General features: G+C 39.6%; 3 protein-coding genes and 2 long non-coding RNA genes across 6 annotated transcripts in view; 3 read left to right on the forward strand and 2 right to left on the reverse strand.

Moving 5' to 3' along the window:
* Positions 1-27,332, forward strand: part of trpn1 (transient receptor potential cation channel, subfamily N, member 1) — a 56,602-nt gene that overhangs the window by 17,640 nt on the left and 11,630 nt on the right. The window contains exon 20 of the mRNA XM_067256245.1: positions 12,604-12,625. Coding sequence (XP_067112346.1) covers positions 12,604-12,625 — 22 coding nt within the window. The remainder of the gene's footprint in view (positions 1-12,603; positions 12,626-27,332) is intronic.
* Positions 5,603-8,270, forward strand: LOC136962205 (avidin-like). The gene is made up of 6 exons (XM_067255897.1): positions 5,603-5,631; positions 5,919-5,967; positions 6,789-6,990; positions 7,133-7,250; positions 7,378-7,407; positions 7,704-8,270. Exons 2-6 carry the CDS (start codon positions 5,935-5,937, stop codon positions 7,720-7,722), a joined length of 402 nt encoding a protein of 133 aa, XP_067111998.1. The 5' UTR covers positions 5,603-5,631; positions 5,919-5,934; the 3' UTR covers positions 7,723-8,270.
* Positions 8,929-12,011, forward strand: LOC136962206 (uncharacterized). Of its 2 annotated transcripts, XR_010878892.1 has the most exons (4): positions 8,929-9,594; positions 9,831-10,069; positions 10,556-10,740; positions 10,991-12,011. It is a non-coding gene; the product is annotated as an uncharacterized lncRNA (long non-coding RNA). The 2 variants fall into 2 exon arrangements; XR_010878891.1 differs by having other exon boundaries at positions 8,929-10,069.
* On the reverse strand, positions 13,902-17,384 carry LOC136962204 (uncharacterized). The gene is made up of 9 exons (XM_067255896.1): positions 17,329-17,384; positions 17,123-17,245; positions 16,854-16,988; positions 16,529-16,597; positions 16,152-16,199; positions 15,956-16,075; positions 15,136-15,306; positions 14,544-14,755; positions 13,902-14,393 (listed from the first exon to the last, which is right to left on the reverse strand). The coding sequence occupies exons 1-9, from the start codon at positions 17,374-17,376 to the stop codon at positions 14,027-14,029; spliced, it is 1,293 nt and encodes a 430-aa protein (XP_067111997.1). The 5' UTR covers positions 17,377-17,384; the 3' UTR covers positions 13,902-14,026.
* Positions 17,467-18,891, reverse strand: LOC136962672 (uncharacterized). The gene is made up of 3 exons (XR_010878918.1): positions 18,625-18,891; positions 17,856-17,975; positions 17,467-17,576 (listed from the first exon to the last, which is right to left on the reverse strand). It is a non-coding gene; the product is annotated as an uncharacterized lncRNA (long non-coding RNA).

The raw sequence follows: 27,332 nt of genomic DNA on the forward strand, positions 1-27,332 counted from the left end.
AATGAAAATTCATAGCGTTGGAACAGTAAGATCCAATCGGTTGCCAGGTTGTACCTTTACAGAGGATAAAATGATGAAAAAGTGAAGAGGAACCTTTGAAGAGAGAGATACTAAACATGATGGTGTGTATCGTTCAGTGACCTTGTTAAGCACATATGCAGCTGCCAACCCAACCAACATGGTCCAAAGGTGGGACAAGAAGGCCAAAGAAATGGTGGAAGTTGTGCGTCCCAATGTTGTATCCATTTACAACAAACATGGGTGGAGTAGACCTCCTCGACTCCCTAATAGCACTGTATCGCACAAAAGTACGATCAAAGAAGTGGTACCACCGACTGTTCTTTCATATGATGGATGTCACAATGGTGGAATCTTGGCTGCTCTACAGAAGGGATTGTACTGGGTGTGGTGTCCCAAAGAAGGAACAACTCAGCTTACTGGCCTTCACAACGGATGTGGCAAACTGCCTCTGCAATCAAGAGAAAGTATGCAGTAAGAGGGGAAGGCCATCTCTGAGTGTTGAGGCAAGTCTAGATGTAAAGCGAAAAAGAGGCCATATTGCACCAGTACCACCAGCGCCTGTCCGGCTGGACAACACTGACCACTGGCCTGTCTACAATGACAGCAGAGGAAGGTGCAAATTCCCTGGATGCAAGGGCATAATCAAGGTCAAGTGCATGAAGTGTGACGTTTTCCTCTGTTTCACTCCTGAGAAAAACTGCTTTTTTGACTTCCACACACAGTGAAGCTGTTGACCTAATGATACAAAAATCATTACTGTTTATCTGTTTTTTAAAATACAATGAAATTGAAATGAAATGCCAATCTCTTTTAGAGCCACTGTGTGAATTCCTAATGTAAAAATTTTAATGAAAATTAATTTTGTAAAAGTTTTTTCCTTTGTTGCGCGTTGTTGCTTGTAGGTCCAAAGTAACATAAAGTCGCTCGATGTTTTGTCGCTAGGGAAGGTAAAACGCTAGCCTGGCTCTGCCCTGCTACGTACTTCTGCTCAATTTTCATTTTGCTTCTGTAGTAGGTCTGGGATTTCGGCATATTAGTCAGATTTTTCAAATCAACTTTTTACCAGTCCAATCAGCTAACAGAAGGAGTGGCTGAGAACGATGACGTTGTGCACTAGTTTGAGTTGTAGTTCAGTAATGGCAGCGCCATTAGAAAGATGCGAGCAATGCCATCCGGTCCGTTGTGGCAACTAGTGATCTGTCGTTAGTGAACTATTCGTTCATTTCGTTCAACGAGTAGTCTCAGAGTGATTCGTTCATTTTCTCGTGGCCAAGATAAAATAAAAGTTAAAATAACGAAACCTGTAATTATCACTTGTGAACGAATAGTCACACGAAAGTGAACGAGGTAAACAAATACTTTCTGTTTCCTCTTCTGAGCCTGTGCAGGTCACTTGAAAAATGATCAGTGAAAAATGCTGCATATTAACAAACAGTTTATCATCGACACAGTATGTATCCAAAACATGAAAATACATCACCTTGAAAAGGTCAAGGACAGTCTAGTCCTGTTCATATTTCACCAAGTATGAGTAGTAGTGATGACAGAAAGAAAGAGGAATTAACAGTTTTCCACATAACGCCCAATCTAAATAAGCCACTAAATGTTACGTACAGGGAGATTGAGCAATTCATAGGCATCTCACAATACATGTCAGTTTTTGGCCTACCAAAGACCCGTATGTACTGGAGCACTGCTGCAAGAGTGGATTGTATTGCAAATACAATTGGAGTGAATCGCTGGGAGACCATCAAGCGATACCTGCATATGAACAACAACGATGACCAGATTCCAGTAGGTCAACCTGGGAATGACAGGCTGTTCAAAATCCGGCCTCTTCTGACATCTCTTCAGGAAAGCTTCAATGCTGTCCCAATGGATGAGATGCTATGGATTGATGAGCAAATGGTCCCTTTCAAAGGCAAAAGCAAGCTGAAACCGTACAACCCACAAAAACCAAAACGCTGGGTCTACAAGGTATTTGTACTCGCTGACTGCAAAGGGATCATATACAACTTTGATGTGTACACAGGCACCATCTCTCCAGTTGAAGGGAAGCCAGACATCGGTGCCAGTGGCAATATAGTACTGCAGCTGTCTTCCATCATTCCCAGTAACCAGTCCTTCCAAATGTTCTTTGATAACTGGTTCTGCAGCGTCGACCTGCAAGTCCAACTTGAGAAAATGAAAATTCATAGCGTTGGAACAGTAAGATCCAATCGGTTGCCAGGTTGTACCTTTACAGAGGATAAAATGATGAAAAAGTGAAGAGGAACCTTTGAAGAGAGAGATACTAAACATGATGGTGTGTATCGTTCAGTGACCTTGTTAAGCACATATGCAGCTGCCAACCCAACCAACATGGTCCAAAGGTGGGACAAGAAGGCCAAAGAAATGGTGGAAGTTGTGCGTCCCAATGTTGTATCCATTTACAACAAACATGGGTGGAGTAGACCTCCTCGACTCCCTAATAGCACTGTATCGCACAAAAGTACGATCAAAGAAGTGGTACCACCGACTGTTCTTTCATATGATGGATGTCACAATGGTGGAATCTTGGCTGCTCTACAGAAGGGATTGTACTGGGTGTGGTGTCCCAAAGAAGGAACAACTCAGCTTACTGGCCTTCACAACGGATGTGGCAAACTGCCTCTGCAATCAAGAGAAAGTATGCAGTAAGAGGGGAAGGCCATCTCTGAGTGTTGAGGCAAGTCTAGATGTAAAGCGAAAAAGAGGCCATATTGCACCAGTACCACCAGCGCCTGTCCGGCTGGACAACACTGACCACTGGCCTGTCTACAATGACAGCAGAGGAAGGTGCAAATTCCCTGGATGCAAGGGCATAATCAAGGTCAAGTGCATGAAGTGTGACGTTTTCCTCTGTTTCACTCCTGAGAAAAACTGCTTTTTTGACTTCCACACACAGTGAAGCTGTTGACCTAATGATACAAAAATCATTACTGTTTATCTGTTTTTTAAAATACAATGAAATTGAAATGAAATGCCAATCTCTTTTAGAGCCACTGTGTGAATTCCTAATGTAAAAATTTTAATGAAAATTAATTTTGTAAAAGTTTTTTCCTTTGTTGCGCGTTGTTGCTTGTAGGTAACAAACCTCCTCTAAAAGCATCATTGACAGACACTGTCTTGTTTTTTCAGTACAGATGTTTCCATTTGTTGTGTTTTTTAATAAGTACTTTCATAAAATGTGATAAAAACATTGAAATAAATATGAATCTTCAATAAAATGTATTTTTACCATTTACTACCATTGTTTAACCCTCGTGCTGCCTTCGGGTCACATGACCCAAAGGTTCATAACGAACCATCGTTGTGTTTACCCAATTTTACCCAATACAAAAACAAATAAAAATAATTTTCTTTTAACCTTTGCAATGTGGGGGGTCTGAGACAGCCTAGCTGTTAAAAGAAAATGCTTCACTTTGTCTTTGTATGCGGTAAATCTGTCGCAATACGACGGTGGGTCACAATGACTGATGGGTCAGAATGACCCGAAGATAACACAAGGGTTAAATAGTACAAAGTACAAAAGTCTGACCAAATATTTTTTTTATCCATTATTTCATAAGGCATGCAGTAGGGGGTTAAGAACAAATTCTTATTTACAGTGATGGCCTGACTTGCAAAGAGGCGAAAGACTGAAGAATTTCCTCTTCAGTCTAAGGACACATGACAGGACAAAGAAATAATCAGGGTAAACAGAGTGTATATTTACAACGGGGTGTGTGGAAAATTAAGGGGGAGGGCAGTGGCGTGCAGTGTAGAGTCTGAATAATTGTAAACATGGTATTTTGCTGGTTCCTGTAATGTCAGCAGTGCAGTGAAGAAAACTGTAAGACAACAATAATGTTTAATGAGCTTGGCCTCCCTCCCAGTTGAAATGGCCTAAAACCTCCCCGGATTCAGACATTTCTCTTCCCTATGAAATGGTTAATGTAGATGTTAGTAAAAAGTGTTGCAGTCTGTCAGCACTCTGTATGATTAAAAAAAGTTTGATCCATTATCTCTTCCTCATTTAGCTTAAAACCAGTTTTGCGAAATGCCTGAGGAAAAAATTTATAAATGAGAACAAGCAATGTGACAATGGGGCAAGAATACATTTCGCAAGACACTCATCTGACTTTTAACACCTGACTGCATTGTAACACAACAGGTTTTCAAGTTTTAGATTCAATATACAGTTTGTGAAGTCATTAAAAATAATTATTTTCCAGAAACTTAACCAAGTCAAGTTCAATATGAATAATGAGTGGGTATTCCAATGTATTACACCCACAGCCAACACTTTATGAATAAGCAAGGGGTACACCAAGACACAACTATAATGACAACAGCCAATCAGATAACAGGGTCTTATCCCAGCCTTGGCATGGTCAGCATTTGCTCACCATGTCTCCCATATGGTTTAATGCCGGGGTCATAGGTGTGCATGCCCATAGATGCCTTCAGGTTGTGTTGGCTGATCAGCTGAAGATTTCTCTCCCAGACCTCCCTTCTGCCTAACTCTTCAACCTGTCCACATAGGTCACACACAAGTGTTAAAAACATATACACTACACATGATATTAACATGTTATTTTACAATACCTCAAGGACACATGGATGGATCTGTCTGTGTCAAAAATGTGTTGGCTGTGTGGATGTCATTGTGGTTTTGAACAAGAACATGAACTACATAGGCCTACTAAACACATTTTGAGATCAAACGTAACAATCGGCACCATATACATCCTCAAAAGTCCTACCAACCTCAATCTTGTAGTTCTTTCCATATTGCTTCTTCCACATCTGCCAGTGTAAATCCAGTTTGGCATCCAAGGCCGCTGCCACCCCACACATCGCAACTAGCAGAAGGCTCCCCAACATTGTGTCTGTATACATCTGAGGCAAAAAAAGTTCATTTGAGATACATTTGATTATAATGACTAAATGTCTGCTAAATGACTAAAAATAATTATAATAATTCTACACATGGTATTTTGATGGTTCCTGTAATGCCAGCAATGCAATGAAGAAAACTGTAAGACAACAATAATGTTTAATGTAACTGACCCTCTAACAGTTGCCCCAGCTTGGCCCCCCTCCCAGTTGAAATGGCCTAAAACCTCCCCGGATTCAGACATTTCTCTTCCCTATGAAATGGTTAATGTAGATGTTAGTAAAAAGTGTTGCAGTCTGTCAGCACTCTGTATGGTTAAAACAAGTTTGATCCATTATCTCTTCCTCATTTAGCTTAAAACCAGTTTTACAAAATGCAAGTAGGGTGAAGTGCCTTGCCCAAGGACACAACGTCATTTTACCACGGCCGGGAATCGAACCAGCAACCTTCTGATTACTAGCCCAATTCTCTAACTGCTCAGCCACCGGACTCAATACCCACATCCAACACTTTATGTAAAAGCAACTTACTTCACTAATGCCACACACACACATACACATACGAATACATGAGCATCATACAATACGCGATTCATTTTCTGGCATTCTGCCCTAGTTCCTCAAGCATGTTCCATAAAAGGAGACCTTCTTGCCTGTATCGTTCATTGCATTCTCATTCTGCTTTAAGGAAGCCCCGGAGAGCTTTTTCAGGTAAATCTACTTGGTTTTAATTTGAATTCTGAGGACAAAATAACGGTCTCACTTTATGTTCAGATGTACAGTGTACTTTCGTAATTAATACATACAATATACAGTACGTCCTATCAGATAATGACAGGACTGGTTGTCATTAGCAGACGTATAGGACGTTATAGTTGATACTCACTGTTTGAGAAATGCTCTCATAGACAATGCATTACATTTAACCAGTATATAGAATTTCAACATACACACACTTTCCTTGTTGGAGCAAACAAACTTTGTTTCTGTCGTCATAGTCACAAGATTAATACCATGGCCGTGTTGGAGAAAGGATGTAAGAATCAGGTAAGTTCGCCATTAATGGTCTCTCTTTTTTTTTCAAATGAACAACTTGAAGATATACTGTATGTTATGCAAAATGAACTCCTAAGACGTTCTTCTTTATAAGCGCAGCTAGTTCAGGCAGGGCAATCGGGCAGCGCGCGTCATCCGCTCATTACCACACCTGTGTTAGCCAGCACAAGCCCATTGGGCCACGTCCGATAAGACGGCAATAAAAGGCCGCGCGGATACGCACACACACGCACACACTTAGCCCATTTGTTGCATGATCAGTGCTGCTGCCACCCTCCACCCTCCCCTTCTCCCCCGTGCTGTCTGTATGTTCTATCCATCAGGGGGATTATGTCTCTATTGCTCCCTGCCTCATATGTCATGTATGTATGTGTTGCATCGAGGAGGCAGGGAGTGCTTCCCTTAGATAATCCACTCTGCCAAAGTCAAACCTACATGTCCATGTCATGTAACAATAAATGCTCAAATCTAATACATGATTGTCTTAACTGAACTTAGTTCACAATTTTTTACCTTCATATTATGACCTCTAACACTACACTACAAATTTAGTTTGAAAAAGCCATTTAAAATGAGGACACAATAGTTTTAAGTATGCTTTCAGTTAATGAATTTTTTTTTTTACTACAATCCTCAACCTAACCATGAATTTAAGCATATCCTGGATTTTGATATGCTAGCATAATTATAAAGTTGTAGTAATGAATTAATTAAGTCTGAGTCTAAGAACACAGAATAGAGAAGATGATAAAATACCTTTTAATGAAATAAGTGTTCTTTGTGTTTATGTCTCCCTGTTTCTGTGCCTCAAGCCGTTAGTTGGAAAGTGGAAGAACGAACTGGGTTCTGTCATGATCATTGACCCCTCAGCCGACATGTCACTTATGGGCAGTTATGAAACAAATGTCGGACCAGATATAAAGAAGTTTGTGCCTTTATACGGGGTCATGAACCCGATGAATACAGCAAATCCTACCTTCACATTCAGCATAGCATGGGATTCAGTAGAGAAGGGTATGTAGTTTGGTCAAACTGTTATTCACCAGAGTCTCAGATGTGATGTTGTCTCAGACCTTATCTAACTATGTCTTTCTATTCATCCATTTATCATCCATTCATCCGTCCATTCGTCTATCTGTGTATCTATCCAACTCAGCTACCTGCAGTGCCTTTGTTGGTCAGTATTTCAGCAATGTTGAGGGTGAGAAACTCCTTACAATGTGGCTCTTACGTGATGCTGTGGACACAGAAGGTGACAACTGGGAAGCTACTATGTAAGACTCATGCTCTTGTCTTAACCTTTAGCCGTAGTTAAATATATTTTTTCCTTTGGTTTTTCCATAATTTCCCAAGGCATTCTTAACATTTATAAAATTCAACTTCAAACTTTGTGTTTTGCAGGGTTGGAAACAATATCTTCACAAGAGCCAAGTAAGTCGCTTAGGATAAAGCGTCTGCTAAATGCATAAATGTAAATGTAAGAGCCTAGAAGGAGAGCAAAAAAAATGATAAATCTGTATTTACTGCAAGTCGTTCTGGATAAGAGCATCTGCTAAATGACTAAATGTATGTGTGTTTGGCTTTTATACTACCATAGTAAGACTTTGTAGTGAACCTTTTACTGTGTCAAATCTTTTCCTGTTATCTATTCTCAACTTACAGTAAGACTTTGTATTGAACCTTTTACTGTGTCAAACCTTTTTCTGGTATCTATTCTCAACTTACAGGAACACCTGTCAGTGCTGAGCTAAACTAGATAACTGATGAGCTTTTCTGGGCAGGGTATTTCTTGTAATTAGGCCTGTATCCTGGTCGGCATGCATTTTGATCATATGTGAAATCGTAAAACAATGCATATAATACTATACTAAAAGACAGTGTGTTTGAGTTAGGACAATCTTTTATCATAAATTAACCTGGAATTGTTAACTACTATATTTGCCAGAGATATAACATAATAAACATTTCTTAATAATATTGATGGATACATTATTATCAAGTACATTTCCTCTTGGAGTTTAATCTTGTATTACATGAACATGGAATAGGGTGCTTAAATGGAAAATGGAAGAACACTCTTGACATGATTTTCTTCATGAACAAGAACTGCATTAATTGTGTTTTGTTGAAGTTCATAAACCCTTGGGTGAACATTAACTTGCAGAACTTCTGAACATCTGATAATGAAAACATGTTGTTTGTTTAACTTAATGTTTTAGGATGCTTAATTTAAAAATGTAACTATTATATTTAGTCATCATGCCAACAAAGTTTGCCCATTGGAATTGATCATTTGTGGGAAATACTTATAATTATTTATTTGTATCATAAATTATGAAAAAGGTAATGACAAGTTTTTAAAACACGTAATGATCATCATGAAATACTAAAAAATAAACTACTGTCTGTACTGGATGATGGACAGTTGGAAACAGTGAGTAGCTTACCTCAGCCCGCATGTAAATTACAGACAATATTAAAATAATCCAGTTTGCTACATTCATTTAAATTGAATTATGGCCGTTAAATGGCATCTATAGATACAGACTTTATTACTCCCATCATGAAGGGGAATTTATTTAAGCATGGACACACACCAAAAAATCTATTGGATCTAATGTATGTAATCAAGTGGTTGTGATACAGAACTGTAGGTAATTTGGGTCAATGTTCTGTAGTATTAGTGTCATTTATTGGTTTATGACATATTTTTATATATACTGTAAATATCACAGTTATGGCAAGCCGTTTTAACATTTATTTCTACAAACGTACTAGTCACTATTTTAAAGTTACTAGTACTTATTCTTTAGTTACTAGTAACTAATCCAATAGTTACTAGTATATATTCCCATTTTACTAGTAACTTTCATTAGATACTAGTAACTATTCTTTAGTTACTAGTAACTAATCCAATAGTTACTAGTATCTATTCCCGTTTTACTAGTAACTTTCATTAGATACTAGTAACTATTCTTTAGTTACTAGTAACTAATCCAATAGTTACTAGTATCTATTCCCGTTTTACTAGTAAGTTTTCATTAGATACTAGTACCTATTTTTTAGTTACTAGTAACTATTCCGACATATCCCGAAACCAATAAGTACTAGTAACTATTGCCAACAAGATATCTAGTTAACATGCAAATTAGCTTTAGAAGATATCTAGTTAACATGCAAATGAGCTTCTAAAGATATCTAGTTAACATGCAAATTAGCTTTAGAAGATATCTAGTTAACATGCAAATTAGCTTCTGAAGATATCTAGTTAACATGCAAATTAGCTGCTGAAGACCACACCTCACAGAAGACAGCACCACAGAGAAAATATCAACGAACCGATTTGAGAAATGGCACACCTATGTGTAATTGAAGAAATAGGACGAAAATGCAGAGCATTAGAAAGAGCTTTCCAACAAGCTAACATAAGCCACGCACGATTGATGCCGATTGAGTCATCACTTGTGAATTTAAGAAGACTGGACGGTATTTTATCGGTGGAGACAATGCAAGAACTTGTTGCTAGCCTTGAAGAACTCCGAGCTCTCATCACCACCACACATGCGATGTCAGGAGAGCACAGCGAAGACGCCTTTTCAGCCCCTCGTATGCCCTCAGGTAACGTTTGGATTTTACTTTTAGAATAACATTACTCGTACAATGGTAATATGGTGGTTAGCCAAATATACCTTGTATTAGAGATCCCTGTAGGTTATTACTTAAGATAGCTTGCTAGCTGTCGAGGGCCGATGTTATCTACCTTGACTTTACAGTATTGTCTTTATTAGCTACATTAGTTGCTAACGTTTCCTGACCATCTCTGCCCAACTTGTATCTCTAACTTATGTTCTCAGGCCAGCGAGGGAGACCTAAAATTGCCATAACAAGGCAGCAAATACAGTTCCTCGTGGGTCAAGGCTACACAGTCAAGCGGATGGGACAGCTGCTGAAATGTTCAGCATCTTTTTTATATCAGAAAACCAGAGCGCTTGGATTACCAATTAGGAGTTCCAGGTCAAGAACCCTAACCAATGAGGAACTTGAAGATCATATAAGAAGACTTCACAGACAGTTTCCAAGATCTGGAAATGAGGTGACATTGTTATAAGTGTATTATAACTAATCAGTATTTTTGTAACATTTTCTAGCATCCTGGCCCGTGTGATGTAGGCTAGCCTACACGTTTTCATTCTGAAAGTTTGTTGGCCTTTTTGTTAGCATAAATAGACGTATAATAGTGTTCATGCACTACCGCTCAAATGTTTAAGAACACCTAGGGTTATTAATGTTTTAGATAGAGTTTCACTAAGGTGACATTAAATTGATTAAAATAGATATCCAATACCTTACCAATGTTGCAAATATCTATCACTGTTGTAAATGACTGATTCATGATTACTAATGTAAATACAACTGCAGAGACATTTTCCTTTTAGCTCATTCATAATTAATTATGTTTGACTATTATTTCTGATATATTTAATGCCACCTTGGGGAATGAAGATTCAATTTTCTATCAAAACACGTCAATTTAGTAAAAAAATGTTTTACCAAAGGTGTAAATTGCCTGTGGTTTCAGATGATGAGGGCATTGCTGCGAGCAGAAGGATTCTTTGTAACACGACAGAGAGTGAGAGCGATGCTGACTTATATTGACCCAGCGGCTGCTGCGCGAAGATGGAGTGCTACCGTGGCAAGAAGAACATACCATGTGCCATATCCCAACAGTCTGTGGCATATGGATGGAAACATGCGTCTCATCAGGTATTCAGTTGTATTTGACAATTAAATATGCACTGTTGTACCAAGCAAACTACTTTCTTCTTCAGTAACCAGCTTCCAAAAGCTGTAGAACATGTATTCCCTGATTATCAGAAATTCAGCATTTAAGATGGTCAGCTGGAAAGAGAAACTAGTTTGTTTCTTCTCATATTCTACAAATGGCACCATTAAAGATGTATTGTATATAACTGAGAAGTACTAATTTTGTTGACCAATAGTTTTTCCTTTACAGGTGGGGCTTAGTTGTTCATGGAGCCATAGATGGATACTCACGCCTAGTAACATACCTAAACTGTAATACAAACAACAAAGCTGTCACTGTACTTACACAGTTCTTGAAGGCAACATGCCTGTATGGACTCCCATCCAGAGTTCGCTCTGATCATGGTGGGGAGAACACACAAGTAGCATTGTTCATGAATATTGTCCAGGGTGTAGAGCGCAGTAGTCACATAACAGGGGAATCTGTTCACAACCAGAGGATAGAGCGCCTCTGGAGAGACGTGTTCCTGCAAGTTCTACACTACTTCTACAATGAATTCTACAGCCTAGAGGATGCTGCCATACTAGATCCAGAAAATGACATCCACAAGTTATCACTACACCTGACCTATCTACCAGAAATTCAACGTAGGTTGAACATGTTTAGAGAGGCCTGGAATCAGCACAGTCTAAGGACAGAAAACAACCGAACACCCTCACAGATCTGGACAGAGGGCATGCTGACCAACATAGAGGCAGACAGCACTCCCATCAACAACGTATTTGGTGATGACCCATATAGGGAGGACAGTTTAGAGGCCCTTCTGGCACAACATGGCATCAACAACTTTCCAACTGACATAGAAGAACAGTTCCCAGCTGTAGTTGTCCAACAACTAAATGTAAATCTTAACCACCAACAACAGCAAGACATTTTGAGGGCTATAGAGGGAATTGTGGACTTGAAAGTGAAATATCAAACATGCTGCACTGAAATTTCTAATAAGTTGAATGAGCCAGCCAGGGGACTGCCTTCAATCACATGACTAATGCATGTCTATGCTCTCTTTTTAGATTTGCCTTGCAATGTGCTTGATTCATAGATCTAGGTGATGTTATAGTAACAGAAAGACCACTTTTATTGTACAACCCTTCCGTCACATTTAGTTGAACAACATTTTTGTACAATTGTAAATTACATTTGAGGTTCAGAAACAAAAACTTGGTTTGAATTTGTGAATTAAAGATGAACAGTACCAAAAAACAAAAAGCCTATTGACAGTTTCCTTACACCATTTCATTCTAAGCCCTACTCTTGACCAAAGCCCTGTGTATTGCAAATACCAAAGTCCATATTGTACTTAAAGGCAGTGTAATCCTTGTGCAAAGGTAGACGCAAGCAGTTCACACATGTGTTTGCCGTTGGAAACTTCGCCCTCTGTTGAGTGTCCCCAGGTAAAAGACAGTCAGTGTGCAGGAACTCGATGGATGGTTCCGGCTTCAAGCCAATGGCAGGTAGCGCACTGCATCCAGTCGCAAACATTAGAATTTTCTCCAACGAGCAGGGGGAGTTACCTTCTGTAAAGAAAGAAATGTTATAAGGAAGCCAATTCAAGCTGCCCTATGCAACTTTCCATAAAGTGATCCTGTCAGCCTTAAACTAGTTATTACTGAACATGGTAATACAGGGACAATAACCAATTTCTGAAAATGCACATTATTAATTTGTCCATAATATGCATTATTTTCAAGTTGATGTCGATTTAGCCATTTTATTGTCGTCTATAGTTTGTATTACCGTATTGTTCGCACTCAGGCGCACTGTCAATGAATGGTCCATTTTCGATCTTTTTCATATATAAAGCGCTCTGGATTATAAAGCTCAGTTTTTATTTTAATTAAAGGCTTTTAAGTGTACCTTATAGTCCGGAATATACGGCAGTCAAATTTGTATTTTTCAACCACTGGATCCAATATATTAGTTCCTACCATTTACACAGTTTATATATATTTTGGGGGGGGGGGGGGGGTTTCAAAAAGTTATAGTGCAGGTTTAAGTGGTGTTCAGAATCATGCACTAGAGTATTAAGTTAAGCGTCAGCGAGCTGTAGCGTGTCTAACTCGTCAGTGGCCGGGGTTTGGATAATGTGTGTGACATTCAAGCTATGCACGGGCAGGCCCAACTTGCCTGGTAAAATTATGGTAAACTAAATAAAAAGCAAACTGATCTATTACTTGCCCTCTGCATCTAGAAGGTAGTCTCTCCAAAAGCCCACAGCAATGTTTTCCTGTACTCGTCTGTTACTTCCTGCACTGGAAAAACAGATGACAAACAGGTGATCGAGACCATCTGCGTTAAGGGTCTGTGGTGGGCTGCAGAAGAGAGGACGAAAGGCTTCTGGCTGTTTGACAACCTCCTCCAACAATCCTAATGTCCTCAGGCCTTCCTTGAACCTTGAAGAATTAAAAGTGGATAGATCCAGTAAGTGAGTGAGCTCAAGCCTGAATTGTCACATTATACAAATGTAGCATTGAAAAGCAAACTAAAATTGTGTACTGTAAGAACAGAACTTAAACATTTCACGTTGTGTTACTGTGTAACCAGGCACTGCATAGTGCAGGGAATCATTATCCCGTATAAATATCTCATGGGATAAATGAAAATTTACAGCATTTGTACGCTGGTTGCTACAATGAATGTTAGAGCTCAAATCGACAAACAGCACTTAAAACAATGCTCAATTATACCGTTCGAGTGGACCATGGAGTCGGTTTACGACTTGGAACTGGAGGATGTCCTGCAAAAGCAGGTCTTTGTCCTCCAGACATTTTAAAGCTCGTAGGCAGCCTGCATTAGACAGGTAGTCACTGTGACTCGACACAACTGAACGCAACTCCTCCATGGACTTGGCCTCTGATACCTGGCAAAATCAGATATTTTAGCACGAATAGGTCAAGTAAAAAATTAAAAAATAAACTGAAATTACCTGTATGATTTTAGCTCGCAAGTCAAGGTCGTGCACATCATCGATGGTGGGTGAGACGTTATCTTTCACAATGCAATCAAATAAAGTGGGAGAAAAGAATCCCGGTGATGGCCCCCCATGAACCATACTGACTGATATAGCCTTCCCCATGATATAGTACTTGTCTTCTCTGACAGCTGGAGAGTAAAATTGACATGATAACATTACTCCAAAGTAGTCTTACATGTAATAGCCAATTATCCATGATTACTTCATTTTATTCAAAACTTCCAAGGCAACCATTCCATCTTTTGCCAGTGCTACTGAAATGAAAATGTTAACTGAAAATGTAGACAAAAGGGCTCACCAATCGAGTCAAGAGCAAGGTTTTTTTGTCCATCTGGACCTGCCAGCATCGGGGAGCGCTCAATGTCTTCCATTAGTAGACTTAAAAGCTCTCGTCTTGGACCTCCCAAATCTATTCCTTCCTCAACATGTCCAGTTTCATCAGAAAACTTAACAGAAATTCTCTTAAATGGATTGTATGATTTCCGGTTGAATGCTCTAAATGCACCATCGAGTACATTGTTTCGGTTGATGTTAAATCTGCAGCTCAAGTTGTAGTTAATATTTTTCCCAAGTTCCAAAAGAATTTCTTTTGGGGAACAGTCAAAATCTTCTGTGCATCTGCAAACATTTTAATATTGTAAATATTAAAATGCAGTAAAGTCCACCCCCCCCCCAATGCATTCAAAGTCACATGCCAAAATCTATATTTTCATCTAGAAACAACTGACCATAGACTGGAAACGCTACAACAAAATATGTACAACTCACTGAATTTCGATGTTATCCGTTAGCTGCATCTCATCTGGCTCAGACAGCTGCATCTCATCTGGCTCTGACATCTCAGTCTCTGGCATGATGTCAAGGTAATCTATGTAGATTTCCTCTGCAGGTCCACACTGTGTAGGCCCAAAATCACTTTGGACAACCTCCATCAAATCAGGCACTTCAGCAGAAACTCTGTTTTGCTGCTGGTAAATGGTCTTCAGAAAGTGATAAGTTGTAAATACACAAAGATAAAAGATTACATCTATTACATTGATTTCGGAGCTAAAACTTAACACCTTTGTAAATCTTTACTTTCAAAAAAGTAAATTTTAATTCAAAGGTAATCTAATTTAGTTCTATCCACAACAATGTTAACCAAATCACACTTTCAAATTGGTAAATGAGCTTTGAGGTCTAGCATGCAATGCATTAAACAAGTGTTGAATGAAGTTGTAACTGCTGCTTTAATACCAAAAGGTACGTTACACATGAGTCATTGCAAATTTTGTGTTAAAATTGATTTCACAGAAACATAAATGAGGCTGTCCAAAACACAAGTGATAAATACCCACCCCACTTTTATTATATTATTCACCTGCACTTCCTCCATGTCCATCCATCGAACATGGAGGTTCAATGGAGAGGTGATGTTGTGGTCCAGAAGAGTCCCAGACACCATGTTGATGACTGTGGTGCCTGACGTAGTTTCTCTGATGTAAAAATACTCAGTGGCTGAGGCATGTGATCCAACAAAGTCAAACAAGGCCTGAAATAAAATATGTACTTATTTACTAGCCGGAAAATATCAGTACAATGACAATCAAGGTTTATGACTGCCGTTTTGACCTGACATCCTTGCTGTGTTTATATATTTTAAATATATAAAACTATAGTGTTTAAACCAAAAATTACAATTGCACTATATGCAAAATGTGGGTAACATAGTACCATATTTATAGTATAGTCAGTAGCAGGTAACGCAGTCTCATTTACACACCAGTGGAGGGTGAGTAGTAAAATGTTAAGGTTTTTAGTTTCCAGAGTTATGAGGCCTGCTTGCAGGCACCAGTAGATGGTCAATTTAGACAACAAGGACAAACCATGTCTATGTAAGGATGAGGAAATTGATATGATATTACATAATGTCATCATGTGTTCAGAGGTTTAATTAGGTAACCTCATACAGTGCGGAATGCTAAGCACTCAATTGAATGATTTTGCCTTCTGTAAAAACACAGCCTTTTCTTTGAAAAGCCGTTTTCATATTTGAGATGCAAAACCTTACAGATCTACATTCTTCAGATGGGTCATGGTTTTTGGTTGGAAAATCCCAAATTTTACAAATCCAGAAGAATCACATAATTTTTTTTTAGCAAATTAAGCATTTATACATCTGTACATTCAACAATGTTTACCTGCATAGGATCAGATGTATGGAACCGTCTGATCTTCATTGTGCCATCTGGAAAACTGACTTTCAGAGGTATGCCACCAGCAGGTTCCTCAGTTGTCCTCATGAGTCTCTCATCTATTGTCTGAGAGACAGTGAGTTTGTAACAGGTTGAATATGTGCCTTCTACTGAATAGATGCTTACGGAGATGATATAGTACCTTCAAACGCCTCTCCTCGTAGTCGCAGACAGCTCGTCTGCTCTGATCCTGTCATCAAATAAAAACCATCAGCTTCAGAAATTTTAATCACCATGAAAGTTTGCACAGACAAGGAATTGATGTTGGCAGGAAGGTGCATGCGTATAGGAATACATAAGTGGTGTTAAGTTTAAACAAATCTAACTATACTAACAAGGTACAAAGCCAACCTAAAACCAACTACTACGGGGAAAGGTATGCAGAATAAATTATAATGTATATAGTTAATATACACAATATAAAAGGCCCTGGGGACTTGAGGTGCAGCCGTTAGTGTACAAGGAGAAGAGCAGAGGGGAAAGGCAAATACCTAGTTAAATGTTCCAAAAAAAATATACCTTTTCTTGGTCAGCTCTCAATGACAGATTGTATTCAATGTCTTGTTGTTGCCGTACAGTCCTCCACTCCTGTTAAAACAATTATTAAAACCAGGAAGCAAATGCTATAACACTTTTTTATAACTATTGTTTAAATGACAATGGTGAACAATTAATTGAAATTGCTTGGGTTTTAATTCAAGTTGCACATTACTACAACAAACCAGAGTCAAGGATAGAGACAACAATGAGTCATAGAAAAAAAAGAAAACCTTGACACAGCAGATACATTTATTTGGATAGGTCCTCCAACCCCTCTATGTAAAGTTAGGAAAGAACAAGTTACCTCTACATCATGTGGTGTTCCATTTATAGGCAGTACAACCAGTCCTGGACTTTGAGCTCTCTCAAGGTTTTCTACAGTCTCAGTGCTGGTCGGATGTAGACTCTGATGATGACTGGACAAGTCAGAGGTGTACCCCTGCAATTCAGAAAAGCAAATAGGACATGTGGTTACGCATTTGCTCTGATCCGCCAACCTCCCTTGTGTTCATATAAATAGTCACGGATGAAATCCAGTCCAATAGTAAAGAATTAAGACAGCAAGTTACCTACCTCTACATCATTTATTGTCGCAGGTACAGTGAGGACTTCTGCTCTTGGACTTTGAGGCCTCTCAAGTGCTGGGTTGCCTTGTGCTTCATGTATGGTGTCAGGTGGTATGGGTAGATCCTGTGTCTGAAGAGACAAATCAGAATATTTTGTGAATTATGCACTTGGACACATGGATGCAAATACAGTGAATAGAAACTGCACTGTACCTGCCCCACTTCAGCACAGGGGAGAATGTAGAGTCTGCTCTTTCCCATCACTTTCTTCAGGGCTCTCACAGAGTTGGCTTGGACCTTTTTGATTTTTTTGCCCATGTCTACTTTTGCCAGCTCAAACCCCACCAGGTTCAAGCTAATCATTGGGAATCTCTGACAAACAAAGTGGTTCAATTCTGCCAGACTCCAATTCAGCTCAATGGTGGACAGTTGTCCATCCACTGACTCCTGCACTGGTACTCCTAAAAGAATATTGAAAACAAATGAATGAAAGACATAATCCTCTAAAACTGATAAACCATCTACTAGATTGACTATGCCTGTATTGGCTTGCAATACTAGTTTGATTACATACATTAACTTTTTTTTAAGGATTGACAAACTGCAAATGCATTATCCATTTGATCATTTTAAAATTACAAAAGTTTCTATTATATTATATTACCAATGTCATACAAGTTAATATTATTTTTTGTCAAACACATTTCATTGCTTCTACCTAATAACAGTGCATGATGTACCTAATCCATTATTTGTTAGAGCCTGACGCGCAGAAGTTGATGGCAGAGACTGGATATCTGGTCTTGGGAGCAGAAAGAGGCCCACCTGCCAAGTCGAACGTCCCCTTCTGGAGGATGTGCCTAAATCAAAGTTTCAATAAGATTGAGATTTACTTTATGAATGAATAATTTCAATACTTCAGGCGATTTGCAAAGCAAACTTCCAGTTGTGGTATTATAGCACACCTAATTTAAAGCCAGCATGGAGCCCATCTGCATCTCAAATGAGTTTTAAGTATCTTGGTTTACTCGTATGCAGTTTAGCCAGCGGGACCAACTTTTAAGGGGTGGGAAAATAAATACATATGCAAGAGAACAATGGTTGTAGGCCTACTCGCCGAAGCCTTTGAGCACACCCAATTATGTTATTGTAATAGGCTACAGTGTCATTTTGGAAACTTTTTGGTCGTTGGTGTGCTGCAAGATTTTTCCAATGTAAAAAAATGTGCCGTGGCTAAAACAAGTTTGTAATCGCTGAGCTAACGCTAGCTTATGTCATTGATGAACGCCATGTGCACCCCCAACCGATTAGATTTTCAAGCTGCAATGGAAAATGTTTAAATAACGTGGCAGAATCGATAACTAGCTATATTTGTGCATTTAGGTAGGAATATTGTACAACGAAAGTAAAAAAATAATGATCTCTGTAATTATCGTTAGCCATTATTAGCCAAATTACATAGTTGTGCCACCACTGAATGAACTGGATAGAGCTAGCTACAGTACTAACCTTGAACTCGATTTCCACGTCTTCTGAAAAGATTTCTGGTTGATGTCAAAATGTTGGTGCCAGAAGTCCCTGCCGATGGAGCCAACGTCAATTCGTGCCTAGCACGTTGCAGAGCATTAAACACTCGGTCAAACACTGCTGCAGCTGCAACTGGTTGCTCATTAGTGTCTTGATTAGTGTTCGTCGGTGAACGTGTCTCCGCCATAGCTCAATTAGCTATATGGCGATCAGCCTGTGCTGGTGAATTGTCAAGCTCCAGAAAGGCGCGGGAATTGAGCTAGGAGATTTCATTGGCTGAATAAAAAAAAAAAAAATTGTGCGGTCTTCTGTGAGGTGTGGTCTTCAGAAGCTAATTTGCATGTTAACTAGATATCTTCTAAAGCCAATTTGCATGTTAACTAGATATCTTGTTGGTAATAGTTACTAGTAACTAAAGAATAGTTACTAGTATCTAATGAAAAGTTACTAGTAAAACGGGAATAGATACTAGTAACTATTGGATTAGTTACTAGTAACTAAAAAATAGGTACTAGTATCTAATGAAAAGTTACTAGTAAAACAGGAATAGATACTAGTACCTTTTGGAATAGATACTAGTTGGAAACAAATAGTAGATATCTGTACAGGAGAGCCCCATAGAATACAATTGTAAAATTGGTCAATTTGTTACTAGTAAAACGGGAATAGATACTAGTAACTATTGGATTAGTTACTAGTATCTAATGAATAGTTACTAGTAAAACGGGAATAGATACTAGTAACTATTCTTTAGTTAACTATTCCGACAAGAGATATCCCGAAACCAATAAGTACTAGTAACTATTGCCAACAAGATATCTAGTTAACATGCAAATTAGCTTTAGAAGATATCTGGTTAACATGCAAATTTGCGTCTGAAGATATCTAGTTAACATGCAAATTAGCTTTAGAAGATATCTAGTTAACATGCAAATTAGTTTTTGAAGATATCTAGTTAACATGCAAATAAGCTTTAGAAGATATCTAGTTAACATGCAAATAAGCTTTAGAAGATATCTAGTTAACATGCTAATTAGTTTTGAAGATATCTAGTTAACATGCAAATTAACTGCTGAAGACCACACCTCACAGAGGACAGCACTACAGAGAAAATATCGACGCAAACCGATTTCAGAAATGGCACATACGTGTTATTGACGTGAATTTGAGAAGACTGGAAGGCATTTTATCGATGGAGACGATGGAAGAACTTGTTGCTAGTCTTTCAGAACTCCGAGTTCTCCACGCACTCCATGGCAATAAGAGAGCACAACGAAGACGCCTTCTCAGACCCTCGTATGCCATCAGGTAACTTTTGGATTTCGCTTTTAGAATAACATTACTCGTACAATGGTAATATGGTGGTTAGCCAAATATACCTTGTATTAGAGATCCCCGTAGGTTATATTCCTTAAACTAGCTTGCTAGCTGGCGAGCGCTTATGTTATCTACCTAGAATACCAGGACTTAGCGTTAGCTTATACTTATCAAAATGTCTAACCACTGGGTGACCAAAGGCAGGCTAGGGGAACTCGTATTAATGTTAAATAACCTCATAAAGTGACATTTGAATGCCTTAAGACCTTAACAAAACAATCACCATGGCAATGACTACACAATGGAACTTGCATTTAGCTTAGCTTAGTTCTAACAATAAGGGCCAATATATGGTTATGGTGTTGCATGACAAGTTATTGGCTATCCAATCAGAATATGCAAAATGTGTGTCATTCAACAGTTTGTGATGGTGCCCTTACCTGTGTTGCAGCTGGCTAGGGCACACTCTCATACTCTTGTGTCATGGCGCTCCCCACTGTCCTATCTGAGGCAAAGGCTACTATTTGACTGTAGTTCCAAATTTGTGTCCTGTTTTTCATTACTGCAGGTACATGGATGACCTCCGCAAAGCAGGACGACTGACATTATCCACCTCTGCTGCTCACCAGGCTGCTGCGCTGCTTTTTGAAAATGGCGTTGGCACAGATTTGGACGTAGAAGCTGGGCAGTGCTCTGTGCCGTCACTGTCAACCAACACAGCGTACAAAGTAAACTTGTTACACTTCACGTGTGAGCAGTGAAGTGTGGAGAGGGTGGCGGGACTTCCGCTTCTTGGGGGTCCACTTACAGGACAGCCCATCCTGGAGTGTGAACACCTCTGAGCTGCTGAAAAAGACTGTACTTCCCGAGAACACTCAGGAGGAATAACATCACACAAAGACTGCTGGTGTCCTTCTACCGAGCCTCCATTGAAAGCATCCTCACATACTGCATATTCATTTGGTATACCAGCTGTACAGTGGCTCAGAGGGTCATACACAGCATTGTTGGCTGCCCTCTCCCCGCACTGGAAGACCTACACAGATCCTGTGCCCAGAACATCATAAAAGACACTTCACACTCCTGGGCACTCCCTGTTTAAAATGTTGCCTTCAGGCAGACAATACAGATCAATCAAGGCAAGGACAAACAGACTAAAACAGTGTCTATCCAACTGCAATAACCACATACCAACATAATGTGCACAATGTTATGTATCATGTAATGACTGTGTGTGGTTCTTTACGGTACAGTCTTAGGTATATTTATTTGAGTAATTTTAGCACTTTAGTAATTTTATCCTGATTTTTAAGTCAATGAATGATCCACTGACCGGAAGCACTTTAATTTCTTTGTACCTGTGACAATGACAATAAAGATCTATTCTATTCATTTGTATAGTATGCAATTGTGTTTGGGGGCACAGCCTGGCCCAAGGAAAATGCTGTAGACTGTAGTTACATGGAGATTTTTATTAATGGACCCAGTAGTGTTTGTTATGGGACAGTTTATACATGAGATGATCAATAAAACTACCATACCTGAGAAATCCCCAGAACAATATAATGATCAATTCTCGCAACTGGCTGAGCCTAAAACATCAGAACAATGGCCATTTGGTCTCATAGACAGAAGTCCTTGTATTCCACACGTACACTGGTACAACATGATACTAGTGTGTCCATTTCTCTCAGGCAGACAGTCTGAGAGATCAACCAGCCCAACACATATTTCCTACATTATCCTACACTAACTGCAGCTGAGGTGAGGCAGCGCAGATCAACCCTCGCAAGGCTCCTGGCCCAGACGGTATATCAGGTAGGGCCCTTGGGTTGTGCTGACCAGCTAGCAGGGGTCTTCAGTGACGTCTTCCACCTCTCCCTCAGCCTGTCTGTACCCCCCATCGCTTCAAGATGACCACCATTATCCCTGTGCCCAAGAACACCAAGGTCACATGTATGAACCACTATTGCCCGATAGCACTGACCTCTGTCATCATGAAGTGCTTCGAGCGGCTAGTCAAATCATTCCTCTGCCCCTCGCTGCCCCCCACCCTGGACCCAATGCAGTTTGCATACCGGTCCAACAGGTCTACAGACGATGCCATCGCTCTGACAATGCACACCGCTCTCTCCCACCTGGACAAAGGGAATACGTATGTGAGGATGCTGTTCATTGACTACAGCTAAGCATTCAACACCATTATCCCCTCCAGACTTGTCTCCAAGTTTGTGGACCTGGGACTAAGCTCCTCCCTCTGCAAGTGGATCTTCAACTTCTTGACGGGGAAGCAGGTGGTGAGAATCGGTGACCGCACCTCATCCACACTGATCACCAACACAGGCACCCCCCAGGGCTGTGTGCTTAACCTTGTTCACTCACGATTGTGCGGCAACCTCCTTGTTAAGTTTGCTGACGACACAACCATCGTGGGCCTCATCTCTGACAGTGTCAGCCTACAGAGAAGAGGTTGATGACCTGAAATCATGGTGTCAGGACAATAACCTCTCTCTCAACATCAGCAAGACCAAGGAGATGATTGTGGACTATAGGAGGCGGCAGGAAGAAGAGCATGCACCCCTACACATCAACGGATCCGAAGTGGAAGGTCAGCTGCTTCAAGTTCCTCGGGGTGAACATCAGTGATATGAAGATTTTCTATACATATGTGAGGTTGTCTCTTGCTGTGGTCAAGAGGTCACGCAGTGGGCCTTTGACAATACCCATATAGATCAGGGAATGTGCTCTGTTTAACCTTTGAGAAAAGTACAAACAATGAGTTATGACACATCACCAGTGTGCTATTTCTCCTGTGCATTAAGTTGTGAAATGTGTACTGTTTAAGGGCATGTTTTGGTGGTTACTATATCTGTATGGGCCAGCTCATGTATATAATGGACCTCTGAGAGACTTGTTTCTCTCACATGCTATCCCTCTGTCATGGACTGATGGCATGATCTGACGTTGTTACTAATAAAACCGAGTCAACCCTTTTCTAATAGTCGTGCCTCCTTCCGGCTTGCTTGGAGACAGAGATCTCATCCTTACAATCAGCAATGATCTCACCTGGTCTGCTCACACTTACAAAGGTGGTCAAAGCGGCCTGTAAACGCCTCTTCTTCCTGTGGAGACTGAAGAAGTTCAGCATGGACTCAGTTATCCTCACTAACTTCTACAGATACACTATAGAGAGCATACTGACTGGTTGCATCTCAGTGTGGTATGGGAGCTGCACAGACAGGGACCGCAAGGCCTTAAGTAGTGTGGTCTGTTCTGCTGAGTTCATCGGCAACACAATTCATGATGAATTCTCTTAGCCTTCATATATTGCATCATCAAGAAATATAGCTATTCAATTGAATTGTACTCAAAACAGAAAATGTCATTGATAATCATCCAGCTTGTTGTAGTGCTGATACTTCTGGCTTGTACATTTTGCCATTGAACCACAACTTCCACCAGTTATTCTTGGACAAAATACATATGAGATATATTAATTATACAGGGATGATACCACACTGGTCCCATGGGAAAATACAAATAATCATTAAGATATATTGTCTTCTTTCTCTGGTGTCTCCTCCGCACGGACAGACCCCCACACTAGCATCATGTTGTACCAGTGTCGGTGTGGAATACAATGACTTGTGCTTATGAGACCAAATGGCCATTGTTCTGATATTTTAGGCTCAGCCAGTTACAAGAATTGATGATTATATTGTTCTCTGGATTTCTCAAGTATGGTAGTTTTATTGATCATCTCATGTATAAATTGTCCCCTAACAAACACTACTGGGTCCATTAACAAAAATCTCCATGTAACTACAGTATACAGCATTCTCCTTGGGCCAGGCTGTGCCCCCAACACAATCACATACTATACAAATGAATATAATAGATCTTTATTGTCATCGTCACTGGTACAACGAAATTTAACTTCTTCCGGTCAGTGCATCATTCATTGACTCAATATCAATAAAAAGGATAAAATTACTAAAGTGCTAACATTACTCAAATAAATAAGAATTAATATACCTAAGACAGTGCCGTGAACAACCACACACAGTCATTACATAATACATAACATTGTGCACATTATGTTTTGGCAACATTAACAGTGGTTATTGCAGTTGGATAGAAACTGTGTTTTAGTCTGTTTGTCCTTGCCTGGATTGATCTGTATCGTCTGCCTGTAGGCAACATTTCAAACAGGGAGTCCCCAGGAGTGTGAAGTGTCTTTTATGATGTTCTGGGCTTTTTTGAGGCAACGGGATCTGTGTAGGTCTTCCAGTGCGGGGAGAGGGCAGCCAACAATCTTTTGAGCGGTGTTGATGACCCTCTGGAGCGTTTTCCTCTGAGCCACTGTACAGCTAGTATACCAAATGCATATGCAATATGTGGGGATGCTTTCAATGGAGGCTCGGTAGAAGGAACCCAGCAGTCTTTGTGTGATGTTATTCCTGCTGAGTGTTCTCAGGAAGTACAGTCTCTGCTGGGACTTTTTCAGCAGCTCAGAGGGGTTCACACTCCAGGATGGGCTGTCCTGTAAGTGGACCCCCAGGAAGCGGAAGTCCCGCCACCCTCTCCACACTTCACTCCTCACACGTGAAGTGTAACAAGTTTACTTTGTACGCTGTGTTGGTTGACTTTGACGGCACAGAGCACTGCCCAGCTTCCATGTCCAATTCTGTGCCCACGCCATTTTCAAAAAGCAGCGCAGCAGCCTGGTGAGCAGCAGAGGTGGATAATGTCAGTCGTCCTGCTTCGCCGAGGTCATCCATGTACCTGCAGTAATGAAAAACAGGACACAAATTTGGAACTACAGTCAAATAGTAGCCTTTGCCTCAGATAGGACAGTGGGGAGCGACAGGACACAAGTGTGAGAGAGTGTGCCCTAGCCAGCTGCAACACAGGTAAGGGCACCATCACAAACTGTTTAATGACACACATTTTGCATATTCTGAATGGATAGCCAATAACTTGTCATGCAACACCATAACCATATATTGGCCCTTATTGTTAGAACCAAGCTAAGGTAAATGCAAGTTCCATTGTGTAGTCATTGCCATGGTGGTTGTTTTGTTAAGGTCTCAAGGCATAAAAATGTCACTTTATGAGGTTATTTAACATTAATACGAGTTCCCCTAGCCTGCCTTTGGTCACCCAGTGGCTAGACATTTTGATTAGTATAAACCAAGCCCTGGTACTGTATTCTAGGTAGATAACATTAGCGCTCGCCAGGTAGCAAGCTAGTTTAAGGAATATAACCTATGGGGATCAGGTATATTTGGCTAACCATATTACCATTGTATGAGTAATGTTATTCTAAAAGCGAAATCCAAAAGTTACCTGATGGCATACGAGGGTCTGAGAAGGCGTCTTTGCTGTGCAGACATCGAGTGCGTGGTGCTCGAGTTCTGAAAGACTAGCAACACGTTCTTCCAATGTCTCCATCGATAAAATGCCTTCGAGTCTTCTTAAATTCACCAGTAATGAATCAATAGGCAATCAATTGTGCGTGGCGTACGTTGCCTTGTTGGAATTTGTTCAATAACACGTGTGTGCCATTTCTGAAATAAATTCGTGTCGATAAGTTCACTGTAGTGCTGTCTTCTGTGAGGTGTGGTCTTCGGCAGCTAGTTTGCATGTTAACTAGATATCTTCTAAAGCCGATTTGCATGTTAACTAGATATCTTCTAAAGCTAATTTGCATGTTAACTAGATATCTTCTAAAGCTAATTTGCATGTTAACTAGATATCTTGTTGGCAATAGTTACTAGTACTTATTGGTTTCGGGATATCTCTTGTTGGAATAGTTACTAGTAACTAAAGAATAGTTACTAGTATCTATTCCCGTTTTACTAGTAACTATTCTTTAGTTACTAGTAACTAATCCAATAGTTACTAGTATCTATTCCCGTTTTACTAGTAACTTTCATTAGATACTAGTAACTATTCTTTAGTTACTAGTAACTAATCCAATAGTTACTAGTACCTATTCCCGTTTTACTAGTAACTTTCATTAGATACTAGTAACTATTCTTTAGTTACTAGTAACTATTACAATTCTTACTAGTAACATTATTATTCTTACTAGTAACAAATGCGTTTTTACTCGTCATTGCTTATGACGAGTAAAAATGACTACTTGATAGTACAATTTAAAATGTTACTAGTAAAACGGGAATAGATACTAGTAACTATTGGATTAGTTACTAGTAACTAAATAATAGTTACTAGTATCTAATGAAAGTTACTAGTAAAATGGGAATAGATACTAGTAACTATTGGATTAGTTACTAGTAACTAAAGAATAGTTACTAGTATCTAATGAATAGTTACTAGTAAAACTGGAATAGATACTAGTAACTATTTGAATAGATACTAGTTGGACACAAATAGTAGATATCTGTAAAGCAGAGCCCCATAGGATACCATTGTAAAATTGTCCAATTTGTTACTAGTAAAACGGGAATAGATACTAGTAACTATTGGATTAGTTACTAGTAACTAAAGAATAGGTACTAGTATCTAATGAAAACTTACTAGTAAAACGGGAATAGATACTAGTAACTATTGGATTAGTTACTAGTAACTAAAGAATAGTTACTAGTATCTAATGAAAGTTACTAGTAAAACGGGAATAGATACTAGTAACTATTGGATTAGTTACTGGTAACTAAAGAATAAGTACTAGTAACTTTAAAATAGTGACTAGTACGTTTATAGAAATAAATGTTAAAACGGCCTGCCATACACAGTATATATACAGCTAGCTGGAAAAATAATAAGGACGACATCAGTGTGGCCATTTCAGCTAGCGTTGTGCTGTATTGGCACAGACCTGAACAGACAAACCCGTTTTGTCACTGACTGGTCATTAAAACGAGTCTAATGGTAGTGGTTTGATTTAATATTGAAGAATTACATGAATTATAATATCTGGGTTTGGGTATTGTGTACCGTGTCGAATGGGTCTTGGTCTGGACACGTCTTGGTTAGTTGCAACTTTTCATTGCCAATATTAACAACGCGTTAAGAAACTTGACTTCAATTTGAAGCAGTACTGTAAATCCAAAGGTATGGGTAATGTCTTGAATGGTCTGGCTTCATTTCAGGTCTCGTCTCACTAAATGGTAATACCGCCATGGCATAATGGTGAGGCTAGATAGTTATACCTAGGTATTTTATCGACCTAGCTATCCACATAATGGCAGAGCGATGTAGCGGTGGCAGTGATTGTCTTCTTTGTTAGGCATAGCGACGGTTGCTAGCTGTGTTAGCTAGCTAACAACATTACCTGGCACTAATCACCCCCCACTACCTGTACATCTTGCACACGAACAGTGCTCGATAAGTCTCAAACTATTTAA

Source organism: Osmerus mordax, chromosome 18 (genome assembly GCF_038355195.1).
Source record: "Osmerus mordax isolate fOsmMor3 chromosome 18, fOsmMor3.pri, whole genome shotgun sequence".
NCBI classification, from domain to species: domain Eukaryota; kingdom Metazoa; phylum Chordata; class Actinopteri; order Osmeriformes; family Osmeridae; genus Osmerus; species Osmerus mordax.

Bases quoted from the DNA above. Each gene is read 5' to 3' on its own strand.
- LOC136962205 (XM_067255897.1), top strand. From the start codon at position 5,935: ATGGCCGTGTTGGAGAAAGGATGTAAGAATCAG. The intron at 5,968-6,788 runs GTAAGTTCGCCA...CTGTGCCTCAAG, and splicing joins AGAAAGGATGTAAGAATCAG to CCGTTAGTTGGAAAGTGGAA. The intron at 7,251-7,377 runs GTAAGACTCATG...TGTGTTTTGCAG, and splicing joins GACAACTGGGAAGCTACTAT to GGTTGGAAACAATATCTTCA.
- LOC136962204 (XM_067255896.1), bottom strand. From the start codon at position 17,376: ATGGGAAAGAGCAGACTCTACATTCTCCCCTGTGCTGAAGTGGGGCAG. The intron at 16,200-16,528 runs GTATATTTTTTT...ATTTGATGACAG, and splicing joins TGAGAGCTGACCAAGAAAAG to GATCAGAGCAGACGAGCTGT. The intron at 15,307-15,955 runs GTAAACATTGTT...ATTTTATTTCAG, and splicing joins ATACATCTGATCCTATGCAG to GCCTTGTTTGACTTTGTTGG.